General features: G+C 41.5%; 1 protein-coding gene across 13 annotated transcripts in view; it reads right to left on the bottom strand.

Annotated features, from left to right (window-relative positions):
• Erc1 (ELKS/RAB6-interacting/CAST family member 1) overlaps nucleotides 1-26,398 on the bottom strand; it is a 350,007-nt gene that overhangs the window by 21,896 nt on the left and 301,713 nt on the right. For all 13 annotated transcript variants that reach the window (XR_012911589.1, XR_012911591.1, XR_012911592.1 and 10 more), the window contains one exon: nucleotides 7,440-7,628. Coding sequence is in view for 9 of the 13 variants with exons in the window: in XM_075982955.1 (XP_075839070.1) it covers nucleotides 7,440-7,628 (189 nt within the window). In the remaining 4 variants the exon portion in view is untranslated. The remainder of the gene's footprint in view (nucleotides 1-7,439; nucleotides 7,629-26,398) is intronic.

Genomic DNA, 26,398 nt, shown 5'->3' with positions numbered 1-26,398 from the left:
GCAGTGTCTGCATGTATATGGAAAATTGCTTATGTATTAGGATCCCTCTTTTGGTTTTGTCCTGGGAAGTCGAGTTCCACAGAGAAGGGTGTGGTCTCACTCATATTTCTATCTGAAACTGTGCACCACTTTCCCCTTGAGAATCTCCAGTACACACAGACACTGCTACCTCCATGTTCTCAGGCATGCATCACAGGAGACACTATCTTGAAGAACTTTAAGTGACTTGTATTTCTAGATAGTGCCAAGTGAGGTCAATGCCATCAAACTTCTGGTAAAAAAACAAACAAAACTAAAACTCTGAAAGAGCACTAACGGTAACTTATTTTAAACACCATGACCGGACCGGACACTTTGATGTCCAAGGGCTCTAAGGTATTAGGACCACAGCGCCTGAAAGGGCTTTGTTGGTGTGGTTTCCACAGTTTCAGCTGGATACATTTTCTTCCTTCCTTAGTTGGGATGGCCTTGTCTGTGGGAGGTGACACTGGAGACAACAGGCTTCTGTTTAACCATGCTCAATCTAAAAACAAATTGGTATTCTAACATGGTAAATAAATAACTGCCCCACAGGCGCTCTCGCAGGGTTCCTGTCAACACAAAGGGAAATAAGGTAATCAGTGGAGCTAAAAGGTATTTCTGTCACTACAAGTACAGAGCTTTGCCAGTTACAAAATGTAGCCATATTTTAGAACTTGAATCCACTGTGAACCACGATAATATTAACTAAATACAAACTACATTAAGTAAGGCCCTGGTGACTTGTGAGGAAGAAGGGGTTTGGGTAAGAAGAGGGGAGAAGAGAGGATAGTGGCAGTGGCATATAGCGGGGGATACCATCATAACTAAAGCATCTTACATTCATGAGAGCGCGCGCGCACACACACACACACACACACACACACACACACACACAAATGAATTTGTAGGAGAAAAAAAAGGCCCAGTGATTTTTTGTTTTGCTGCAAAGATAAAATGCAGGAAGTCTGTATTTAGAACGTGTCCATATACCATTTCAATATTTACCTCACTGTCCCAGGGAGCTTTGGACAGTAAGGTGAGTAAGGGGGACCGAGAGCTTCCTAGTCAGGCAGTGTCAGACAGAGATGACAGAATCCTCTGCTCTACAACAAAGTTGGGGGAAGGTCTGTTTGTTTAATAGTTCAGGTTTCCTTATGTTTCCCAGGCTGGATCCAATGCCTCGGCTCAAGCAGTCCTCTCAAGTAGTTGGGTTCACACTGCCTGTCTAGAAGGGTTTCTACTTCTCTATCTACATTCTCTTATTTAACATAGGCCCCTAATTTGTAATTCTTGCCCAATGGCACAAATAATGTTATTCTACATTTAGCAAAGCCTATAGTTTTGTGCCTTGTATATTTCTAGATGTAGATACTAAACACCACATACTATTTCTATACTAGGAATGAATGGAAAATAACATTTAATGTTTGTGTAATTTCAAGAATGCAAAAGAGCTATTTTTGACTATAATCCTCTATAGTCAAATCCCCATTTCCTCTTTGTTTCCTCAACTTAGTGCTAGGGAATATCATCAGAAACAAGGTAAGCGCTTTGGGTTCTAGTGTCCGAAGCCAGTGCTCTGTCAGCTTTGAGCCCCTCCTGTGCTGTCTACTCAGCTCTATGCCATATTCCTTCTCCTCTTCACAGCAGAGCCAGGCAGCCGCCCCTCTGCCTCCCCAGCACTGGGATACAGGTGCAGGCCACTCTGCCTGGCTTTTCAATATGGGTTCTGATGGGGTGGGGTCAAATGCAGATCCTTATGCTTGTACAACAGTTCTTTTTTATACATAAGTTTTCGTTGCCAGATATTTCAGCATCCAACTAGCAAGATACTCTGGAAGAAGAAAAGGCCAGATTGTGTGAGAACATAGCTGAGAAGAAAAGTGAGTCTACTATACTGTGTATTTTCATAAATGTGTCAAGACACATGCAGCATGCGCACATTCCTATGCTCAGTTCCGAGGCAAATGCACATTTATCTTCAGGGCTCTGCTATTCTCTGCTACATCACTAGTCTCGCTTTTCGCAGCCTCTTGTGTGCTGCTGCTCTTAGTGATTTGGACAAGAGTTCAGAGTTTGAGCTAAAAAAACAAGTTCAGACATCACACAAAGAAGAAAAGCAGATCACAAACACTGAGGCTGGGAACCAGAACAAAGTCTGTCACCCACCAAGAACCATTCTTCTTTCTCTTTTCTGTCCCTGCTGTTTCTCAGGCTCTGCCCCCACCAGCTCCTGTGTCCGTTTGTCTCACTTGGGTGGCACAGCAACAAGGCAAAGCCATCCAGGAGGGAAGAATGGAATGTCGTGTCTATGGCCAGTGACTGATGAGCCCTGAGTGGTGGAAGGGACTTCCAGGTTCTGTGCTGAGTGTTGCTCCAGCATGGTCACTCCTGAGACCACTTCTTTCAGAAGAGGGTAGGATGCGAGCTATCCAGCGATTGGAGAGAACAAATGGAAAAAGAATCCAAGAGGACAAGGACTGAGCCAAGTTTTGAAACAATATTTCCTGAAAAATAAAAATGCGACCAAGTGCTGGGAACAGGGATTAGAATCCAAGCTCAGTGACCCACAGAGCAGCTGGCTGAAACAAATTCATTCCAGTGTGGTTCGACCCATGGTGGGAAGCTAGCATTTATGGTAGAAAAATAGAAAAAGAATTTGTACTCTAGAGGAAAAATACACTTTTAATGTTTTAGTAGAATCTACCAGTTGAACTGCTTTAACACTTCAAAGGGAGGTTGTAGGTCAGGGTGTGACCTTTAAACAACCAAACACTGACAACACTAAAAGCAAAGGTATTTAACTGTGTCATGTACATGTGTTGATGTGAAATGTATACATGACTGCAGGTGCTAATGGAGGACAGAAGAAGGCGCCAGATCCCCCAGATGAGGAATTACAGGTGGCCGTGAGCTGCCCGATATGGGTATTGTGAGAGTGGTATGCTCTTAACTGCAGAGCCAGCTCTCTACCTGCTCAGAGCACAGATCTTAAGTTTATAAGTGTGTGTGTGTGTGTGTGTGTGTGTGTGTACACACATGCATACATGTTTCCACATGCACGTGTGTACAGAGGCTTGAAGACAACTTCTGTGTCATCCCTCAGGAGATATCCATCTCCCATCCACTCTTTTGGTAGTACTGGGGATTGAACTTAGGGCCTCAGAGAGGCTAGGCAAGTGTTCTACCAATGAAATACAGCCCCAGGCTACCTTGTTTTTTGAGAAAAGGTTTCTCATTGGCTGAAAACTTGCTAATTAGGATAGGCTAGCTTCCCAGTAGGCCCTGGGTTCTGTTTGCCTCAGCCTCCCCACAGCTTGGACTACAAATATGTACCACAGCACTTTTCAAATTTATTTTCTATTTTAATATTTTTGTATGTGTGTATGTATGTATGTATAAATAGTGTGTTATGTTTGTGTGTGAATATGGGCATGTCAAACTCAAAGAACAATCTCAGGGGTCCATCTTTTCCTTCCACCTAGAGTGAGACAGGGTCTCTTGTTCACTAAGACTTACACTGAGCTAACTGGCCCATGAGCTTCTGGGGAGTTTTCTGTCTCTGCTGCCTATCTCCCCTAGGAGCACTGGGATGTGCTACACTATCTAGCTTTATGTGGGTCCTAGGGATGCAAATTCTGGTCCTCACACTTGCGTGCCAAGTACTTTATCCTCTGGACCATCCCCTCAGCCTCATACTTGGCTTTTTCACACAGGCTGTGGATTCCAAACTTAGATCCTCAGTACTTTAACAACAAAGCCATCTCCCTAGCCCTTGTCTCATATTTTTGAGATAGGGTCTTGTATTAGTTTCTTTTCTGTTGTTGTGATGACCAAAAGCAACGTATGGGAGAAAGAACAAGAAGCTGAGAGTTCATAACTCAACCACAAGCATGAAACAGAGAGGACATTCTGATGCAGGATGAGGCTGAATTTAAACTCTCGAAGCCTATCCCAGTGGTTCTCAGCCTGTAGGTCAAATGATCCTTTTACAAAGGTCACAAATCAAATATCCTGCATACTAGATATGATTCATTAACAGTAGCAAAATTACCATTATGATGTAGCAAAGAAAATAATTTTATGGTTTGGGGGTCACACAACATGAGGAATTGTATTAAGGGGTCACAGCATTAGGAAGGTTGAGAACCACTGCTCTAAACCTTCCTAATTAGCACCACTAACTGGGGACCAAGTATTAAGAGCTGGCACCTGTGGGGGACAGTTCTCTTTTTAAAACACCACAGGCAATATTATATCAACCTCTTTACTTTCTGGAATGCTTGAAATAGTTCATAAAAAGTAACATGTGTGTGCCTAGGAGATGGCTCAGCAGTTAAAGTGCTTGTCCTGCAGGGAAGAGGACTAGAGTTTGGATGCGCAGAATCCACATGAATGCTGGGTACCTAGGCAACCCATCTGTACTTCCAGCCTGTGAAGAGGATTCCGTAAGCTGGCTAGAGAGACTAGCAATGGAGGCCAGTTCTGAGCTTGACTAAGAAATCCTGTCCTAGAAAAAGAAGTGGAAGACAAATCAATCACAAAACAGGCCTGATATCAACCTAAGGACAGACAGACAGACAGACAGACAGACAGACAGACAGACAGACACACACACACACACACACACACCCAAATACATATACCTGAAAAAGGAAAAAAATAAAAATGTGATGTCTGGGTAAGGTATTACACACTTTTAATCTTAGCACTTGGAGGGAGGTAAGAGGATCTTGAGTTCAAGGCCTTCCTCATGTACATACTGAGTTCGAGGACTACCTAGATGATGTCTTTGCAAGCAAGCATAGTGATGCAATCACACACAGATAGGAAAGATTTGAGGACAAAACTGGAAACAAAAAATAAACAAAACCTAATAATAGCAAGTGAAAAGTTTCACAGGAAAACCTTTTAGAATTTGCTGCAAATAATTTTGATGACTCCACTTTTATATTCTCTGAATCACAGCACTGATAGAGACTAACTGGAAGTTCAAAATAAAGAAAGTCCACATAGGAGTAGAAATACAGGATCACAATTTCCCATGTTTAAAGAGTAAGAGAAACATTCCAGTTGGGGAAGTTCTTAGTAAAGCATCACCTGAAAATAGTGGTGATGACAACAGGGACAACTGGCATCTAGCCACAAGAGTCTTATGTAATTAGCCCCACTGAAAAGTGAAGGAACAGGGTGTCAGAGAACTAAGATCAAGGTTGGGTATGGTGGCACACACCTTTACTTGTGAGGCAGAGAGAGGTACGTGGAGTGTTATAGGTTTAGGTTAGCCTGGTCTTTATAGTAAGCTCTAGATCAGTCAGGGCTATGAGATCTTGTCTTACAAATAGTAGCAGCAGCTGCAAAAACAAAAACCAAACCAACAAAAGAAAAAGAAGTTTTTTGCTTTATTCCTTGAGGCAGGGTCTTTCAATGAAATCCAGAGCGTACTAATACAACTAGTCTTGTTAGCTAGTCTGCTACTGGCTCTCTGAGGCTGGGATTATGGAGGGCTGCCACACCTAGCATAGCATTTATATGGATTCTGGGGAATCTAAACTCCAGGCTTCTTGCTTGCAGGACAAACACTGTACTACTGAGCCAAAACCCCAGTTCAAGAATGAATATATACTAAAGAGACACTCATGTCCTTTCCTTTGGTTATCACACCATTGAAAACAATGTTCTCCAAGGAATTGGAATTTCCCCCAGAAATCTCATATTGCAAGAAAAAAAAAAGACTGAAATTTGGTGCCAAACAGAGAACTTGTCTCCTGAAAAAAAGATTTTACATAGCTCTGACAGTGATAGGAAGAAGCATACTTTACTGGGACTATGTTTGTGTACCTCCTGCCTTGCATTTAAGCCTCTCATGTAAAAATCCAAAAGATAGATTGAAGGAAAGGGACCCTGTTTGGAACCCTGTTCTTCTCAATGTGGCCAAACTAAATCAATCTCCCTTTTTTGCATTTCACTATTACTCGTCTGTTTAATTGGCTCATTGAGGGTCTGTTGCCAAGCCTGGTGCATTAGGGTTTCCAGGGTTCAGGCTCTGACCCTCACAGTTCCAGTAACACAACAATGATTACTGTCAATAACAATAAAATATGGCCAGGAGAAGTATTTTATGTTTCTTTCATCCTCCTCCACAAAACCACGGGGTGATCACTGGAGGGGAGCCAGGAGAGGGTGGAGACCGACCTGGCCGAGGTCGATCCTCTGGGCCCTTATTTGTCTGTGGGACTCTTCCTTCTCCAGGGAAGGTGTGCTTTTTCTCTCCAACCCATCACGTCCAACCCTTCCTCCACCAAAGCTTTGGCTGAAGGAGGGAGAATATTGCTTTGTGGAATGGATGCTATAAGGCATCCATTTTCTGGACTAATTCAACATTTCTTTAGTTTGGAGAAGGGGACCAAAAAGGAGTCCAAAGTGGAACTGAGATAAATTTGAAAGACCAATCTGAGGATAACTCCTCCCTCTTCGATCGAGTTCTGTGAGAACTGAGGTGTCCATTTTAAAGACTTTGACTACCACACATCTACTGCTTACCTGCTGTTGCTATCTTGGGGCCCATAAGCCCCCAAACTCCCCTTTGTAGTACCTACCTCCAGCCCTAGCTTCAAGCTGCTCCTTTGACAGCTTGAAGGTTTGAATGTGTCCCAGATCCTGGAGTAGAAGGCTGTGCTAACTAGGTCCCAACTCTCCCAAGAGAGACCCAGAAGAATTAGGCTATAGGTCTCCTTAGCCACACTTCCCAGCAGTTGGTATCCAGAATGTATTTACAATGAAGACCGCCCCTCTGGTGGCATGCAGAACAGAAGCATGAGGAAGAGGACATTCATGAGTACTACATTAACCTGAAATTCTAACTTTGGTGAAATTAACCTTCACCAAAATAATTTTAAAAGGTGGGTAATACATGTTTAACTGAGCACATATTTAAAAAAATGTTATACATACTGTCTGCTGACCTGAAAATAAATAAAAAATTATAAACCAGACAGAAATGATATTGGGGACCTAAAGAGATGGCTCAGTTGGTAAAGTGCTGCTGTACAAGTCTGAGGATCCCCAGCCCTATGTAAAAAGCTGGGTGTGGTGGTGTGTGCATGTAATCCCAGCACTGGGAAGGGAGAGCAGGAGGAACCCTGGGGCTCACAGATCAGCCATACTAGCCAAAGTAGTGAGCTTCAGGCCAGCGACAGACACTGACTGAAAAAAGATAAAGGCTGATAGATCTTGAGAAATGACATGTAAGGGTGACCTCTGTCCTCCATGTGTACATGCACATATACCCACGCTTGCTATATACACATTTTCACATCGCAATGCACACACATAGTACCTAGAACCATGTCCTTACCCCTAAACACTACCCATCCAGACAGGACATGTGCTTGAGCCACATCTTAAGCAAGACCTACCTGCTCCTGGGTCATCTTCTGCAGCTCATTCTCCCAAGCTGCCTGGTCATCATCTGCATTATAAGAAGCTGGTGGAGTGAGTCCACGAAGGATTAAGGGGTCTCGGTCATGGCAGAGGGCTGTCAGGTGTCCAATATACAACTTTAACTTGCTTCTATTTTGGTCAAGTTCTAAGAGGGGCTGGATGATCTGAGGTTGAAAAAAAAAAAACGAGGAAAGTCAAGGTTAATCTGAAATGAGAAGTTCAAATATTTTTTATGCTTCCCAAACCAGGACAAAGCTCTTCTCAATCTTTATAATTATAAAGAGACACAGTGCTATTTACTGAGACGTGAGGAGGGATTATGGCTGAGCATATTGGTACCATATGAAGTACTCTGCAGTGAGGCAGGAGACAGACACAGGACTATTATGTATTACATTTTATCTATTTATTTTGATATGGATGCGACTGTCATGGCATGTGTAGGGACAAAGGACAGCTTGTGGGACTCGATTATTTCCTTTCACTATGTGGGTCCTGGGATTGAACTCAGGTCTTCAGGCGTGGTGGTATCTTTAATGTCAAGTCATTTTGCCAGTCCAGACTAGCTTGTTTTTTACAAAGATGTTGTTCCTGCTGCCTAAAGTCTTCAGTGACCCCCACAGGCACTCTGTGTACTTTGTTATGAGCAGATTTCAAAAGACTGCTAGTGAAAACTGCCCATCTGAAAGCCTGGGTAATACATTTCACTAAGTCCTCTACCTCCCAGAATGGAAGAAAAATTCAGTCTCTGGAAAAGGTGCGTGTTGTTCTTGGCTGAGACCTGTGATGAGATAACTCATTACTAAGTCTGTCTCACTCTGGCTGAGTTCCCTTCATTCATTTCTCAGAGCCTATCTATTCTTTCTCTGCAAACAGTGACTGGTAGATCTCTACACAACACCAAGTACCTGACTTACAGCCAAGGCTTGAAATCCTCACTTCTAACACTGGCTCTGCATTTTCCTTAAGAGACCTCCTATAAATTTTTTTTTCCTTTCTAGTTAGTTCCCTTTGTCCTTGGATTCTCTTTGGGAGTATACTGAATGATGGCTTCTGTCCCATGTTCCATGTGAAGGCTTTGAGGACAAAACTCTGGCCAGGTATTGGCAGTGGGGTCACAGTCCAAGGTGATCAGAAAGATTCAGTCTAAGTCTTGCATTCCAGTATGCAGCTTGAACAGCAAGTGCAAAACTAATGTCAGCCACAGAAGCTGCTGGTCCTTGACAGAGTTCCCAGGGCTTACATCTAGAAATTTGTACCTGTTCCACGCCACTGGCCTGACATTTTTCTATTAACAAGACACCTTTATCATATCTCATGAATAAGGGACTAGATCATTTTCAAATAGAAAGAAACAAGGTCTGGTATTCATTTGAACACTGACACCAATTTCTCCATGAATCCCACAGAAAAAATTTTTACCTCAAGTTTAAGATAATATAGACAGTGGGCCTGGCTAGACAAATCACAGGAGAGTGAATGAGTTTGGCATCACTCTAATTTATTCTCTCTCTCCCTGTCCCTGTCCCTGTCCCTGTCTCTCTCTCCCTGTCCCTCTCTCTCTCTCTCTCTCTCTCTCTCTCTCTCTCTCTCTCTCTCTCTCTCTCTCTCTCACGCACGCGCACACACACACACACACACACACACACACACACACACACACACACACACACACACCTTGTTTAAAGGTAATAACTGAACACTAAAGTGCTGTTGTGGGTAAGGCTCACAGGCTTTCCAAGAGACCCCTGGTCAGCAGGCTCCTGTAGCAGTTCTGCACCAGCATTTCCCATCTATGACGGGAGATCAAAATAGCCAGCCAGAGAAGGAAGATGTCCCAGTCAAAGCAGAGGTTTAGAAAGCAAAGATTTAGATAGTTCTTCACAAACCACACTAATTCCTCAAAAAGAATTGTGTTTCATTTCCGACCTCTAATGCATACTCACTGTGGAAAGAATAGAGATTGAGAGAGGCTGGGCATGGTGGTACATGCCTGTTAATACCAGCATTCAGGAGTCTGAGGGAGGAAGTCATGAGTGCGTTGGCGACTCTTATGTCAACTTGACAGGGGCAAGAGTTATCTGAAGGGAGGAAGTTTCAACTTAGAAAATAGCTCTATAGAATAAAGCAGTAGGACATTCTCTTAATTAGTGATAGATGGAGGAGGACCTAGCCCATTGTGGGTGGTTCCATTCCTGGGCTGGTGGTCTTGGGTTCTATAAGAAAGCAAGCTGAGCAAAGCCATGGGAGCAAGCCAGTAAGCAGCACTCGTCCACTGGTTTCTACATCAGTTCTTGCCCTCAGGATCCTGCTTCTTTTGAGTTTCTGTCCTGACTTCCTTCAATGATGAATAGTGATGTGGAAGTATAAGCCAATAAGCTTTTTCTTCCACAAATTGCTTTTGGTCATGGTGTGCTGCAGCAATAGAAACCCCGACTTAGACAGTGAGTTTGCAACAGCGTGACCCTGTCTCAACAATAAACTAATATTTTCTATCCAACTCATATTATAGGTAGAATACAGTTATAGGGCTGGAGAGATGGCTCAGTGATTAAGAGCACTGACTGCTCTTCTAGAGGACCTGGGTTCAATTCCCAGCACCCACATGGCAGCTCACAACTGTCTGAAGATCCAGTTGCTGGGGATCTGATACCTTCACACCAATGCACATAAAATAAAGTTAAATAAACCATACAGATATTTTAAAAAAGAATACAGTTATATACAAAATAATGGGGTTCCTTTGTGATCTTTCCTCACCCCCCTACCACAGTACTGAGAATCAAACCAAGGGCCTTGCACACATAAGCCAAGAGCCACTGAGCTATGTCTCTAGCTCTTGCTTTATTATGTTTTGAGACAGTAACTTATTGGGTTGCCTTAGGCAGGCCTTGAACTTGCAGTGATCCTCCTGTCTCGGCCTCCTCTGCCATTAGGTCTGTGATATTGTCACACATATATGTAATAGACGTTGATAGTACTGATCTCCTAACCTTCCCCTCTTTCTGATGATCTTCCCTTCTGCTTTCACATCTTCCCCACTTCCCACACCTCTTGAGTCCACATCCAAGGAAAAACATACAGTTTTGTGTGTATAAACACATATGTATATATCCACACATAAGCTTATTTGAATATACCTATATATATTAAATTGTGAAAAAGTTAAAAATGGACTTTTCAAGATATATTTGTTATAATCAGAAGGTAACATCCAAATATGAATGTTTTTACCATTCTATGTTTATCAAATTTTATAGAATGTGTCTATGAGTGGTGGTGGTAATTGAACCCAGGGAGACACACATATTAGGCAAGTGCCCTATCATTGAGCTATATTCTTTTTTTTAAAGATTTATTTATTTACTTATTATGTATACAACATTCTGCCTCAATGTATGCCCGCACGCCAGAGGAGGGCGCCAGATGTCAGTACAGATGGTTGTGAGCCACCATGTGGTTGCTGGGAATTGAACTCAGGACCTCTGGAAGAGCAGCCAGTGCTCCTAACCTCTGAGCCATCTCTCCAGCCCTTGAGCTATATTCTTAACTTTATTTTTAATATAAATTTTGAGAAAAGGTCTTGCTACAGTATTCTAGCTGGTCTTGAACTTGAGATCCTCCTTCCTCGGCCTTGAAAGTAGATGTGATAATGACTATATAACCAGGCCCAGTTCTACAGTTATAAATGTTAAGGAAAATAAATTATGAAAGGAGAGAGTTTTTTTGTACTAGCTGAGAGCTATTTCTTAGTAAGAGGATTTGTTGTAATAGCTTCTCTAACTATCTGGTTTCAGGGGCCAGCTTCTGATGGCACTAGGAGAAGGGGACAATGGTTTGAGGTGTTTGTTTAAACTTTATTTTTACTTAGCTAAATAACTAGTGGGCTTCTGAAAAACTGAGAAATCATTTTTTTATTCTTCAGGATGGAGTAAAGGAAGATTCTACAATATTCCATGTGTATGGTTCGTTACCTATGAGATCTATAAACACATAGATCATTTGACATTTCAATACCATGATAGAAAAAAATAAAAACACTCCCTACTTTACTGCATCCAGTCAACTAAGAAGGCCTGTTCTCTTCTTACTCTATTCTTGGGTTATTTGTTTGTTTGGCTTGTTTTGTCTTAAGACAGGGACTCCCACTATAAGCAAGTTGAAAAAGGATGCCATGTGGGACCCACAAATAATGTCATCTGTTCACATACAACTTCAATACATTATGATACTTGATGCAGAACTTGTGATCCTCTTGCTTCAGCTTCCTGAATGCTGGGAGGTCAGCTCTACTAAACTAGGCTCCACGCTGTCCTAAGTCAGGGTTAGACCCGGTTACAACCCTCTGAGAAGTTATCCATGTCCGTATCACAAGGGTTAACTTAAATTACTTGCCCTCAGGAAAATAAATTCTACTGTTTGGAAGATGGCTTTTTAAAATTACATTTACTTATTTGTGTGCTTGTGACATGATAAGCATGATAACATGACAAGGCCAGAGGACAGCTTGAGTGGGTTAGTTCTCTCCTTCCACCATGTGGGTCCTGGGATTGACTGAACTCAGGTCAGCAGGCTTGGCGGAGTGCCTTTATCTGCTGAACCATTTCTGCTCTTTCAGAAGACTGAAGTTTGGTTCCCAATACTGATGTTAGGAAGCTCACAATTGGCCGTAATTCCAACTCCAGGGGACCTGATGTCCTTGTGTATACACACACACACACACCAAAAAAACCCACAACAAACAAAAACCCTTAAAAGTTCCTATATATGTGTCAGTCACTCTTAGTCTTCCTGGAAACTTACTTTTATATCTACTGCGAGTCTTCTGTTGCTGCTCATAGTTTTTGAATTGGCTTTAAAATCTGTGTTCTTTTTAGCTGCTGACATCTTCAGAGAAAGAGTTAGCTGTTCGTGTATACGGTGGTTTGAAAATAAATAGCTCCCAAAAGGAGTGGCACTATTAGGAGGTGTGGCCTTGTTGGAGTAGTAGGACCTTGTTGGAGGAAGTATGTGGGGGATGAGCTTTGAGGTCTCCTATGCTCAAGCTACACCCAATGAGACAGACCACTTCCTGTTGCCTGCAAGTCAAGATGTAGGACACCGTCTGCCTGCAAACAACCATGTCACACTATAATGATACTGGATTGAATCTCTGAAAATGTGAGTCACTGACATTAAATGGTTTTCCTTTATAAAGAGTTGTCGTAGTCCTGGTATCTCTTCATATCAATAGAAATGTTAACTAAGACAATATATTAACCAACTATATATTAGTGGGTAATTGTGATTCCTTGTTGAACTACTGTCTACTGCCTTTCAGTATAGAATTTATCAGGAAAGTCCCACAATTAACTGACAAGACTAAGACCCCAGGAATACTCCTGGCTCACTGCCATTCTGGAATAGAGAGGCCCAGCTGAGAGCTAAATTCTGAGAAGCAATGGAAGCAAGGAAATAACAATCACCAATTTTATGTTTCTTCCCTCTGAGCCATCCTCCTGGTCAATACTGTAGTTATCAGAGAAGTCAAGGATGGAGTGTTAAATTCTTTGCAAAGTTGTGGAGCAATATATTACATTCTCACTTAAAGCAGATCATTTATGAAAGAGTTCTTTAAAAATACAGGAAAAACTATTCTTGTAGAATAATATTTTTGTACACTGTGAAGATGTGTTGCTTTCATTGGTTTAATAAAGAGCTAAATGGCCAACAGCTAGGCAGGAAAAGGTTAAGTGGGACTCATGGACAGGGAGAGAATGCTGGGAAGAAGAAGAGAGGAGCCAGGAAGTGCAAGGAGAGGGAAGATGAACTTGCCTTGCTAAAGAAAGTTACTGAGCTATGTGATAGATCAAGGATTAAAAATATAGGTTAATTTAAGTTGTAAGATCTAGTTAGTAACAAGCCTAAGCTATTGACCAATCATTTATAATTAATAAGTTGTCTCTGTGTGGTTTTTTGAAAGCTGGCTGGTAGAGCAGAAGATTATGTGTACACTCTGTACTATTTTTATTAAATTGATCAGATACATTGCCTATCAAATCATAATTAATGAAAGGAAAAAATTAATTCAGTTTAGCACTTAGTGAATGCCTGAGTGGTATGTTGTATTCTAGCCAATGGGAATATATGATGATGTAGTTCTACTGTTTATTAAAAGAACTTATGAGATGAGTGATTAATGTTTGGGTAAATATAACAGTTGAACTATATAATAGATTCATCTTTGTTTTAGCCTTTAGTTTTGTAACTGATGTCAAGAACTCTTAGATTGCTAAATAAATCATCTTGCCTTGGTAGAGATTTAGTCTGACTTAGTCTTCAAATATGTTTATGAAATCCAACAAGCTTTTTATTTTTAATCCTCTGGGATGCAACCTTTGAAACAATGTGCCTTGCCGTCTGAAGCACAAGCCAAATGATTAATGGATTCCCTAACCATTGGTGTTGTAGTCATTCCTTAGCTAATCCTAACAAATAGAAAAACAAGAAAGTTTAGAATAACCCTCACTTTATACATTTTTTACAAGAAATATATTGGACAGAAGAATATGCCGGCAAGTTCAGACTGCATTTCAGCTTAGCTGAAAGGATACTACAGTCACTTATATCTAAAGTTAAGTCAATAAACTCTTAACATTTCAAAATACAAAAATAAAAAAGGCTAACACAACAGAAATTAAAGTAAGAAATCCCAGAGCCCTGAGTCCCAGCCCTCACTTCATAATACTTTCCATCTGCATCTGGTTGATTCTCTCACAATTACACACTGTGACCATCATGCATTTACTATCCATAACAATTTAAAAAAATCTCCCAGGAACACTTAAATTATGAGATAAATCCCTTTGTCTCAATTTGATGCTTACTATGATAAAGGAGAGAAATTCCCAGAATGTTTATCCTATTATGAATGTTTACCAAGGACTTAGGTTATTATTAGCTTTGGCTACACAGGGCCCTTTCTGCCCTCAATACCTTTGGGAATGACCTAGTATTGCCATGTGTTTAATTAATAAGAGACATTCTACCACTACCACCTGTTCAAATGATAAAGTTTCTGGACTAGAAAGTCACTGGGACCTTGTCATCCTCTCTGCAGAGAGGGGAGATGAGAAGGACATTGAATACACTGGGACAAGAAAGAGCTCAGATCCAGGGTCCCCTGTGCCAAAGGATGGACAAACATATTAGAAATCTTAATTTTGAGACAGGGTCTTACTATGTAGCTCTGGCTGTCCTAGAACTCCCTATGTAGAGCAGGCTGGCTTCAAACCCACCTGTCTCTGCTTCCAAACTGCTGGGATGAAAGGTGTGTACCACCATGTCTGGGAGTTAGAAATCTTATGAGGAACAAATACCTGGCTCTAAAAGCACAAAGTTTCTCTGAAGACCTCGGATATAAAGGGATTTATGAGCTGTTAAAATGTAAGTTTGTCTACAAAAACTGCAAAAAATTATACATTTTAAAATAAGTATGGAAATCATTTTTGAAGGTAAAACATTATTTCCTCTTAGTTTTATAGTTCACAAATCTGCTACAAGCTTTGCACCAAGAAAGCATCACCACTTCAGAAAAAAAGCACAGCGCCTCCTACTTCCCGACTCTATACTCAACAGTGTAAGGAGATGGGAAATGGGGCTTAGGAGGTAATCGACCTTGCATCTTCATTGCAAGGCTGCTACTTGCATTCTGCTTATTATCTTTCATGCAGCTTAAAGTGATAACATTTTATGTGTAATAATAAATTAAATGTATGAGAAGGACAGGGAAAAAGACAGCCTTTGCCCACTGGTGAAGGAAGGGACTCCAGCGAGCACATCAATGGTCTATATATGTGTTCATGAGGCAGGCTGAGGCTGTAGGAACCACAGTACTTACTTTAATATAGTTATTTACCAAGGAATGGGCTGATATACACACACAGATGAGGGCTATATGATAAATGTGGCATTAAGTGAAGAAAATGCCCCATTTAAGGACTCAGGTTAACTATTAAAGACCACTGCACAGAAGTGTGTAGAACACACTCCAAAGGGATGATCAGATGAGAAATGAGACAGATAATGACAATAATAATATTGTCACCTGTGGGGATAATAACAATACCAAGCAAACCAAAACCCAAGGAAGCTACACAGCCTTCTAGTCTCAGAACATCAGGAGTAGAAATGTTCCAAAATTCTTTCCTGCTGTGAAGAGCTAAAAAAAGATGAGAAAATCTTTTGTTCAGCCTTGGCTTGAGGCTTACCTTTCTATAATAGGCCATTTACTGTGTTTTAGCTGAAAACGAGTAGAGGAGTTAAAGAATAGCATGTATTTATGCTCTGAACAACCTCCTTATCAAATAGCAAAGTTCCAAAGGAACAGAGCAATAAAATGACTCTTAATGACACATTTGTATACACATAGATCAGAGTGCCACTCAGTTCTTATCCGGAAGCTTCTTCTTGCAGTAGATGGGAATTAACACAGAGACCCACAAAGAGATAATGTGTAGAGAATAAGAAACTTTGAAAAACCTAGTTTTGCACAGAGGCGGAGCGCCGGCGGCCAGACGCACAGAGGGGGAGCGCCGGCGGCCAGACGCACAGAGGGGGAGCGCCGGCGGCCAGACGCGGCGGAGCGCCGGCGGCCAGACGCGGCGGAGCGCCGGCGGCCAGACGCGGCGGAGCGACACCGCATTCAGGAAGAGGCTTTGGGAGACCAGCTCGGCAGCAGACGCAAGCAGCAGAGTCAGGCGGGCAATAAGGAGAGCAGATCGCCCTACTACAATCAAATCAAAGAGGTAGGCCTTTGTTTGGCCAGGTCACTGGCAAACGGGGAGCCTGGTCCTGTCCGGAAGACACTTCGGAGGGGTGAGAGGGTTCTTGGCCTGAGGCAGAAACCAGGAAACAGAGCGAGGGCATTTTGTAAGCGGAGCCCTGGGCCAGCAGGGAAACCTGATCCGGTTTTTAAAAGACCTATTAGATAGGATTAATAGGAGGAGATGGGCAGACGCCAAGGCAAGAACTCACCCAATAATCTGAAAAACAACATGAAAACACCAGAACCCAAGGATCTTACAACAGAAGTATTTGAACAATCTAACACAGAAGAAGTGGAAAAAATTGACTTTATGAACGCAATAGAGTCCCTTAAACAACATGTAAAAAATGCCCTTATAGAAATAGATGAGAAGTATAACAAAAAGTTTGAAGAAATGAGTAAATATGTACATGATACCCTGGGAAACCAAGATAAAACGATCAAACAGGTAATGGAAACAGTTCAAGAATTGAAAACTGAAATGAAGGCAAGGAAGAAAATACAAACTGAGGACCAGCCGGATATGGAAAATCTAGCTCAACGAGCAGAGTCTACAGAAACAAGCATAATCAATAGAATACAAGAGATAGAAGAAAGAATCTCAGATGCTGAAGACACCATAGAGAAAATAAACGAACAGATCAAAGAAAACAGCAAAACCAACAAATTCTCAACACAAAACATTCAGGAAATATGGGACACAATAAAAAAACCAAACTTAAGAATAATAGGTATAGATGAAGGAGAAGAGTCACAGCTCAAAGGCCCAGAAAATATATTCAACAAAATTATGGAAGAAAACTTTCCCAACTTAAAGAAAGATATTCATTTAAATATTCAAGAAGCATACAGAACACCAAACAGACTGGATCAAAGAAAAACATCTCCTCGCCATATAATAATCAAAACACAAAATATACAGGTTAAAGAAAGAATATTAAGAGCTGCAAAGGAAAAAGGGCAAGTAACTTATAAAGGTAAACCGATCAGACTTACACCTGACTTCTCTATGGAAACTATGAAAGCAAGAAGGTCCTGGATAGATGTTCTGCAGAAGCTAAGAGACCATGGATGCAAGCCCAGACTACTATACCCAGCCAAGCTTTCGTTCACTATAAATGGAGAAATCAAGACATTCCAGGATAAGAATAAATTTAAACAATACGTAGCCACAAATCCAGCCCTACAGAAAGTAATAGAAGGAATATCACAACCCAAGGAATCCAACACTGACAACACTGCCTACAATAACCCAGGCATCTAGTGACCCTTCACCAGCACATCTCAAAGAAGGGAGACACACAATCTCTACAACCAAAAGCAATAAGAATAACCGGAGTAAACAACCACTGGTCATTAATATCACTTAATATTAATGGGCTCAATTCACCTATAAAAAGGCACAGGCTAAGAGATTGGATACGAAAACAGGATCCAACATTCTGCTGTTTGCAAGAAACACATCTCAACCACAAAGACAGGCACCTACTCAGAGTAAAGGGTTGGGAAAAGGTGTTTCAAGCAAATGGTCCTAAGAAAAAAGCAGGTGTGGCCATATTAATTTCTAACAAAACTGACTTCAAACTAAAATCAATCAGAAGAGACCGAGATGGTCACTTTATACTCATAACAGGAACAATTCATCAGGATGACGTCTCAATTCTGAATATCTACGCCCCCAATATAAAAGCACCTACTTATGTAAAAGAAATATTACTAGAACTCAAAGCAGACATCAAACCACATACACTAGTAGTAGGAGACTTCAACACACCTCTCTCTACAAGGGACAGGTCAATCAGACAGAAACCTAATAGAGAATTAAGAGAATTATTGGAGGTAATGAAGCAAATGGACTTAACAGACATCTATAGAACATTCCACCCAAATAGGAAAGAATATACCTTCTTCTCTGCAGCTCATGGAACCTTCTCAAAAATTGACCACATACTTGGAAACAAAGGAAACCTCCACAGATACAAAAAAATATCAGTGTCCACCTGTGTCCTATCTGATCACCATGGATTAAAGTTAGAAGGCAACAACAATGCTACCCACAGAAAGCCGACAAACTCATGGAAACTGAACAGTCAACTACTGAACCACACCTGGGTCAAGGAAGAAATTAAGAAAGAAATTAAAGTCTTCCTTGAATTTAATGAAAATAAAGAGACAACATACTCAAACCTATGGGACACAATGAAAGCAGTGCTAAGAGGAAAGTTCATAGCAATAAGTGCCCACTTAAAGAAAACGGAAAATGCATACATTAGGGACTTAACAACACACCTGAAAGCTCTAGAAAAAAAAGAAGCAGACGCGCCCAGGAGAAGTAGAAGATTGGAAATAATAAAACTGAGGGCCGAAATCAACAAAATAGAAACACAGAAAACAGTCCAAAGAATCAATGAAACAAAAAGCTGGTTCTTGGAGAAAGTCAACAAGATCGACAAACCCCTATCCAAACTAATTAAACGACAGAGAGAGAACACACAAATAAATAAGATCAGAAATGAAAAGGGGGACATAACCACAGACACAGAGGAAATTCAGAGAATCATTAGATCTTACTACAAAAGCCTGTATAACACAAAACTGGAAAACATAAAAGAAATGGACACTTTTTTAGATAAATACCATATACCAAAGTTAAACCAGGACCAGGTGAACAATCTAAACAGACCTGTTAGTCGCGAAGAATTAGAAGAGGTTATCAAAAACCTCCCTACCAAAAAAAGCCCAGGACCAGATGGTTTCAATGCGGAATTCTACCAGAACTTCCAAGAAGAGTTAATACCTATACTCCTTAATGTATTCCACAATATAGAAACAGAAGGGTCATTACCAAACTCCTTCTATGAAGCTACAGTTACTTTGATACCAAAACCACACAAAGACTCAACCAGGAAGGAGAATTACAGGCCAATCTCACTCATGAACATCGACGCAAAAATCCTCAACAAAATACTGGCAAACCGAATCCAAGAACACATTAGAAAAATTATCCATTATGATCAAGTTGGCTTCATCCCAGAGATGCAGGGCTGGTTCAACATACGAAAATCTATCAATGTAATCCACCATATAAACAAACTGAAAGAAAAAAATCATATGATCATTTCATTAGATGCTGAAAAAGCATTCGACAAAGTTCAACACCCCTTCATGATAAAGGTCTTGGAGAGAATAGGGATACAAGGATCCTACCTAAATATAATAAAAGCTATTTACAGCAAGCCAACAGCTAACATTAAATTGAACGGAGAAAAACTCAAAGCCATCCCACTAAAATCAGGAACACGACAAGGATGTCCACTCTCTCCATACCTCTTCAATATAGTGCTTGAAGTTCTAGCAATAGCAATAAGACAACATAAGGAGATCAAGGGGATTTGTATTGGAAAGGAAGAAGTTAAGCTTTCATTATTTGCAGATGATATGATAGTATACATAAGTGACCCCAAAAATTCTACTAAAGAACTCCTACAGCTGATAAACACCTTTAGTAAGGTGTCAGGATACAAGATCAACTCCAAAAAATCAGTTGCCTTCCTTTACACTAAGGATAAGGAAACAGAGAGGGAAATCAGAGAAGCATCACCTTTCACGATAGCCACAAATAGCATAAAATATCTAGGGGTAACCCTGACCAAGGAAGTGAAAGACCTATTCGACAAGAACTATAAGTCTTTGAAGAAAGAAATTGAAGAAGACACCAGAAAATGGAAGGACCTCCCTTGCTCTTGGATTGGGAGGATCAACATAGTAAAAATGGCAATTCTACCAAAAGCAATCTATAGATTCAATGCAATCCCCATCAAAATCCCATCAAAATTCTTCACAGATCTGGAGAAGACAATAATCAACTTTATATGGAGGAACAAAAAACCCAGGATAGCCAGAACAATCTTATACAATAAAGGATTGTCTGGAGGCATTACCATCCCTGACTTCAAACTCTATTATAGAGCTACAGTATTGAAAACAGCCTGGTATTGGCATAAAAACAGAGAAGTCGACCAATGGAATCGAATAGAAGACCCTGACTTTAATCCACAAACCTATGAGCACCTGATTTTCGATAAAGGAGCTAAAAGTATACAATGGAAAAAAGACAGCATTTTCAACAAATTGTGCTGGCAAAACTGGATGTCAATCTGTAAAAGAATGAAAATAGATCCATATCTATCACCATGCACAAAACTCAAGTCCAAATGGATTAAAGACCTCAATATCAGTCCGAACACACTGAACCTGATAGAAGAGGAAGTGGGAAGTACTCTACAACACATGGGCACAGGAGACCACTTCCTGTGTATAACCCCAGCAGCACAGACACTAAGGGCATCATTGAATAAATGGGACCTCCTGAGGCTGAGAAGCTTCTGTAAAGCAAAGGACACTGTCACTAAGACAAAAAGGCAACCCACTTACTGGGAGAAGATTTTCACCAACCCCGCAACTGACAAAGGTCTGATCTCCAAAATATATAAAGAAATCAAGAAACTAGACCGTAAAAGGCTAATCAATCCAATTATAAAATGGGGCACTGAGCTGAACAGAGAATTATCAACAGAAGAACTTCAAATGGCCAAAAGACACTTAAGGTCATGCTCAACTTCCCTAGCGATCAGGGAAATGCAAATCAAGACAACTTTAAGATACCATCTTACACCTGTCAGAATGGCTAAAATAAAAAACACCAATGATAGCCTTTGCTGGAGAGGTTGTGGAGAAAGGGGGACACTCACCCATTGCTGGTGGGAATGCAAACTTGTGCAACCACTCTGGAAAGCAGTGTTTCGGTTTCTCAGGAAATTCGGAATCAACCTACCCCTGGATCCAGCAATACCACTCTTGGGAATATACCCAAGAGAGGCCCTATCATACAACAAAAGTATATGCTCAACTATGTTCATGGCAGCATTGTTTGTAATAGCCAGAACCTGGAAACAACCTAGATGCCCTTCAACGGAAGAATGGATGAAGAAAGTATGGAATATATACATATTAGAGTATTACTCAGCAGTAAAAAACAAGGACTTCTTGAATTTTGCATACAAATGGATGGAAATAGAAAACACTATCCTGAGTGAGGTAAGCCAGACCCAAAAAGAGGAACATGGGATGTACTCACTCATATTTGGTTTCTAGCCATAAATAAAGGACATTGGGCTTATAATGCATGTTCCTAGAGAAGCTAAGTAAGAAGGTGAACCCAAAGACAAACACATAGGCATCCTCATGAATATTAACCTTCATCAGGCGATGAAAGGAGACAGAGACAGAGGAGCACGGGACAGAAATCTCAAGGTCCAAATCAGGAGCAGAAGGAGACGGAGCACGAGCAAGGAACTCAGGACCGCGAGGGGTGCACCCACACACTGAGACAATGGGGATGTTCTATCGGGAACTCACCAAGGCCAGCTGGCCTGGGTCTGAAAAAGCATGGGATAAATCCGGACTGGCTAAACATAGAGGACAATGAGGAATACTGAGAACTCAAGAACAATCGCAGAGGGTTTTTGATCCTACTGCACGTACTGGCTTTGGGGGAGCCTAGGCAGTTTGGATGCTCACCTTAGGAGACCTGGATAGAGGTGGGCGGTCCTTGGGCTTCCCACAGGTCAGGGAACCCTGATTGCTCTTCGAGCAGATTAGGGAGGGTGACTTGATCGGGGGAGGGGGAGGGAAATGGGAGGCGGTTGCGGGGAGGAGGCAGAAATCCTTAATAAATAAATAAATAAATTAAAAAAAAAAAAAAGAAAACACACACAAAAAAAAAAAAAAAAAAAAGAAAAACCTAGTTTTAAGTGGGATGCCTTTATCAAACCCCTCCTCTCTGGGCTCAGAGATGTACACAGAAGAGGAAGTAGAGAAGTTTTAAGAGGCAGAGGTGGTAGACGGCTCCAAGGAAATGGCTTCCTCCAGATATAACAGGGCTGATAACACATATGAGCTCACAGAGACTGCGACAGCATGCACAAGAATATCACAAATTCAAGCCAGATAAAAATCTCACCATGGAGAAGGGGAAGTGGATACAAAGTCCCACCCCTTACCAGGAAGGGTTTGGTAGTTTGCAATCGATGCCTGCTGGAAGGAGGGAAAAATCAATTTTCTCTAATGGAGTAACACTGGGTATATCAACCATACGCCAGGGCAGACTCATGCCCAGGATTAGTTGACAACACAAAATGGACTCCATGTTTTTTTGTCTATGTTTTTTGTTTGTTTTTGTTTTTATGAGACAGGGTTTCTCTGTGTAACAGTTCTGGATGTGAACTCACTCTGTAGACCAGGCTGGCCTTGAACTCACAGAAACCCACCTGTGAGTCACCACTGCCCAGATTGTTTCGTTATTTTTCTGTCTAACTGTTTTAATGAGGGACTCCTAAGGACAGACACCTCTTTTTTTTTTAACTAACTAATACTGTATTATGGGTGTTTAGAAGGAAGGACATAAACTCTAGATGTAGAGACCAAAGAACAAGGGTCAGTGAGTATCAAAAAAATACCTTTTCCCTATCATGTTAGTTCATCATTTTTAAAAAACAAAAAACCAAAAAAGAAAAAACAAACTGAACTTTACTATTATTGTATGGGTAAGACAGTGGCAGGGCACAGAGCATGTATGGACGTCAAGGACAGTCTGTGGAGTTCGTCTGCTTCTACCTTCATGTGGGTTCCGGGAATCAAGCGTAGGCTATCATGATTGCCAAGCTAGTGCTTTACCTTTTGAGCCGTCTTACCAGTTCTAATCCATTTCTTCAGTAGCAGCTTTCTCAGATTCTCTTCCCAGGGAGTATACATCCAGTTTTGTGAGCTCACCATGACAGTTAACATTGATTGACAGGTTGATAAAATCTAGGGTCATCTAGGAGGCAGCCTTTGGGCACATCTGAGAAGGATGATCTAGATAGGCTAGCTTTTGGTCAAGTCTACAAGGGTTAAGTTAACTGAGGTGGGGAGTCCCACATTTAGGATGGGCAGCACTAATCCCTAGGCTCATGTCCTAGACTGCAAAAAGAGGAGAAATCTAGCTAAGCACCAATCTCCATGCCTTGTTCACTGCTTCCTGAGTGCAGATGTCAAGTGAGAAGTGGCTCCCAGCTTCCACTCCAGCGTCTCTATGGTGAACTGACTCTGCACTGTGAATCTTCCTTCTGTTGCAGTCAGGGTATTTATCACAGAAAGAGGAAAAGTAACTTGCGTGCTCAGCAACAACTAGCTGGGTGCCTTGCAGTCTACATGCTTTAAGCAGCCTGCTCACATATGTACACCATAACTCTGAGGAACTCCCACTCTTCCTCAAGATAGAATCTCACAGTTTAAGCTAGCTTTGAATTAACTATGTAGCTGAAGATGGCACTGAACTCTTAGATCCTCTTATTTCCACCTCCCAAGTACTGAGATTTCAGACAAGCACTACCAAACTTAGTTAGCTGTCTCAACTGTCTGTCTGTCTATCCGCCCATCCACCCACCCATCCATATATCCACCGATCTATTGTATGTTTTGGGTTGGGAATGTGTCAAGTGAAAAATGTGGAGGTTAGTATTCTCTTTTTACACCATGTCAGTCCCAGACATTTTACGCAGGTCTGATGGAGGTGGGTCTTGTATCTTATTTGTTGTTTTCATTGGTTAACTAATAAAGAAATTGCTTGTCCTGATAGGACAGAAAATTAGGTAGGTGGAGTAAACAGAACAGAATGCTGGGAGAAAGAAGCCGAGTCAGGCAGTCGCCATGATTCTCCCACCCGACATAGCCGCAGGTTAAGATCTTCCCTGGTAAACCACCTCGTGGGCTACACAGATTATTAGAAATGGGTTAGATCAATATGTAAGAGCTAGCCAATAAGAGGCTGGAACTAATGGGCCAGGCAGTGTTTAAAAGAATACAGTTTCCATGTAATTATTTCAGGTAAAGCTAGCCGGGTGGCAGAAGCGGCCCACTGCTCCACACAACACAGGTCCTCAGGCTTGACAGCAACAGCCATTAGCCTCTGAGCCATTCTGGTGGTTCCAAGAGTGTCTTTATCCTAGGGTGCATTGTGGGCTTCAAGAGCTATACTCTTTAAGAGATTCTATGGCTGACAGGAAATCAAACTGTGCTCGGGCCATCCACAGGATCAAGAGGATCAAGCCTCTCTACCTTGTCCATTTCACCAAGCACTGGGTCTGATAGACTTCTGTCACATATCTAGCTAATAAACCCATTTACATATCCCACATATATCAGCTAGTAACCCAGTTACACACTCCAAATATGCATCATTTCAAAGATACTGAAAAGCTATTCTAAGGTGATGGGTTCTCCTCAAACATCTTCAGTTCAAAGTTTAGTGGTACACATGAACAGTTTCAACTTCCTCTGGTTTTGTTAACAGGCTATCTTAACAATCATACAGTTCTGTGAAGCAGAACCAAGCACAAGGCTCACACGTCACTAAAGATGCACACCCAGTGCCAGCATGGGAAACACAGTCTGGCCAGTTGAGGCCGGGCTTCTCAGAACAGGTGCTTCTGCTGTGCCCTGGCATGTTTTGGAGCCATGACAACTTGTAACTCTAGGAAAGCATAGCTGTTTGCTTGGCTGTTTACTATACTCATGACATTTTATTAGTTGTCCTAAAATTAAATTAACTTAGATGATGCTTTGTAACCTATGAATTTAATAAAGAGCTGTGTTGAGCTGGGTGTGGTCATTCACACCTGTAATCCCAGCACTCAGGGAGCTGAGGCTGAGCCTGCCAAGAGTTTGAGACCAGCCTGGTCTACATAAAAATACCCTGTCACAAAACAAACAAAATAGACAGAACAGAGGTGCATTTACTTTGGACACTGCTATGTGGATTTTAGCAACTCCCAGCCTGTTTAGCACAAACAGTGGTAGTGTGTGTCTGTCTGTCTATCTCTCCAGTCTCACTATGTTGTCTAGGGTAGCCTTGAATCTGCCTCAGACTCCTCAGCGATGGAAATCTAGGTGTGCTGTGCCTAGCAAAGTACTCTCCATTTTTTTTAAGATCAGTGAAATAAAGCAGCATGGACGATGTGGCTGTGGCTAGAAATGGTTATTTAAACACAGTGGCCAAAAGCAGGCAGACCCTCGGGTAATGACATCATACACTAACTACTGGGTATCCAGTTTCAGAGGCTGCCTTCTGGCATGTGTGTGTGTGGGGGGGGGAGTGGAGTTCAAGGAAGAGAGAGAGAGAGAGAGAGAGAGAGAGAGAGAGAGAGAGAGAGAGAGAGAGAGAGGGACAGGAGGAAACAGGGAGAGAGGGAAAGAGAGAACAAATGTGTGTACAGCTGCCCTCTGTCACGTTATATGCTACACAATCTTAGGGACTCTGAAATAGTGCAGAACAGCTAAGCAATGTAAGGCTGTGGGGAAGGTAAGCTCAAGTTCTGGAGGCAGAGGGATTGGCTTGATTCTAGAATCTACCATACACTAGCGAAGAGCCTACAACTCTGGTAGAGACACTTGATTAGCATCTACAATAATCATCAGCTAGGGCTCCTTGTCCACGATGGAAATGTTTATGGCTGTTCTGTGAGGATACTAGTACACATAAAAGACACTCCAGTGCTCAGCTGCACTAAGGACAGGAGAAGGAACAGAGAAAACCAGGAACTGGAAAATTACAGTTTCTGGACCAGATCTAGTACTGCTGTCTGTTTCTGTATGGCCCTGAGTTAAGGCTGCTATATATACTTTTCTCTTTTGGAAACAGGGCCTTCCTTCCTATGTAGCTTAGGTTGACCTCAAACTCATGACTCTCCTACCTGAGCTTTGCAAGTGCTGGGATTATAGGCTTGTACCACCAAGTCTAAGTAGTTTTTACATTTTCAAATGGCTAAAAGAAAAATCTGAAGAATATTTTGTGCTACACATGAATTATATAAAAAAAACCCATTGTAGAGTCTATCCAGTTTTATTAATTCATAGCCACACTCATTTGCTTATGTATTGTCCATGGCTGCTTTCAACACTATGACAGATAAGCCAAATATTCTAGTAGATAGTATGGGATCTGCAAAGTATAAAACATTTATTATTTACATCTTCAGAAAATATTTGTAAATTCATGGGCTGGAGAGACAAGTTGGTGGTGGCTAAGAG

Source organism: Microtus pennsylvanicus, chromosome 8 (genome assembly GCF_037038515.1).
Source record: "Microtus pennsylvanicus isolate mMicPen1 chromosome 8, mMicPen1.hap1, whole genome shotgun sequence".
NCBI lineage: Eukaryota > Metazoa > Chordata > Mammalia > Rodentia > Cricetidae > Microtus > Microtus pennsylvanicus.
The sequence above is the reverse complement of the archived record's forward strand: the minus strand, read 5'-3'. Positions and strand labels throughout refer to the sequence as shown.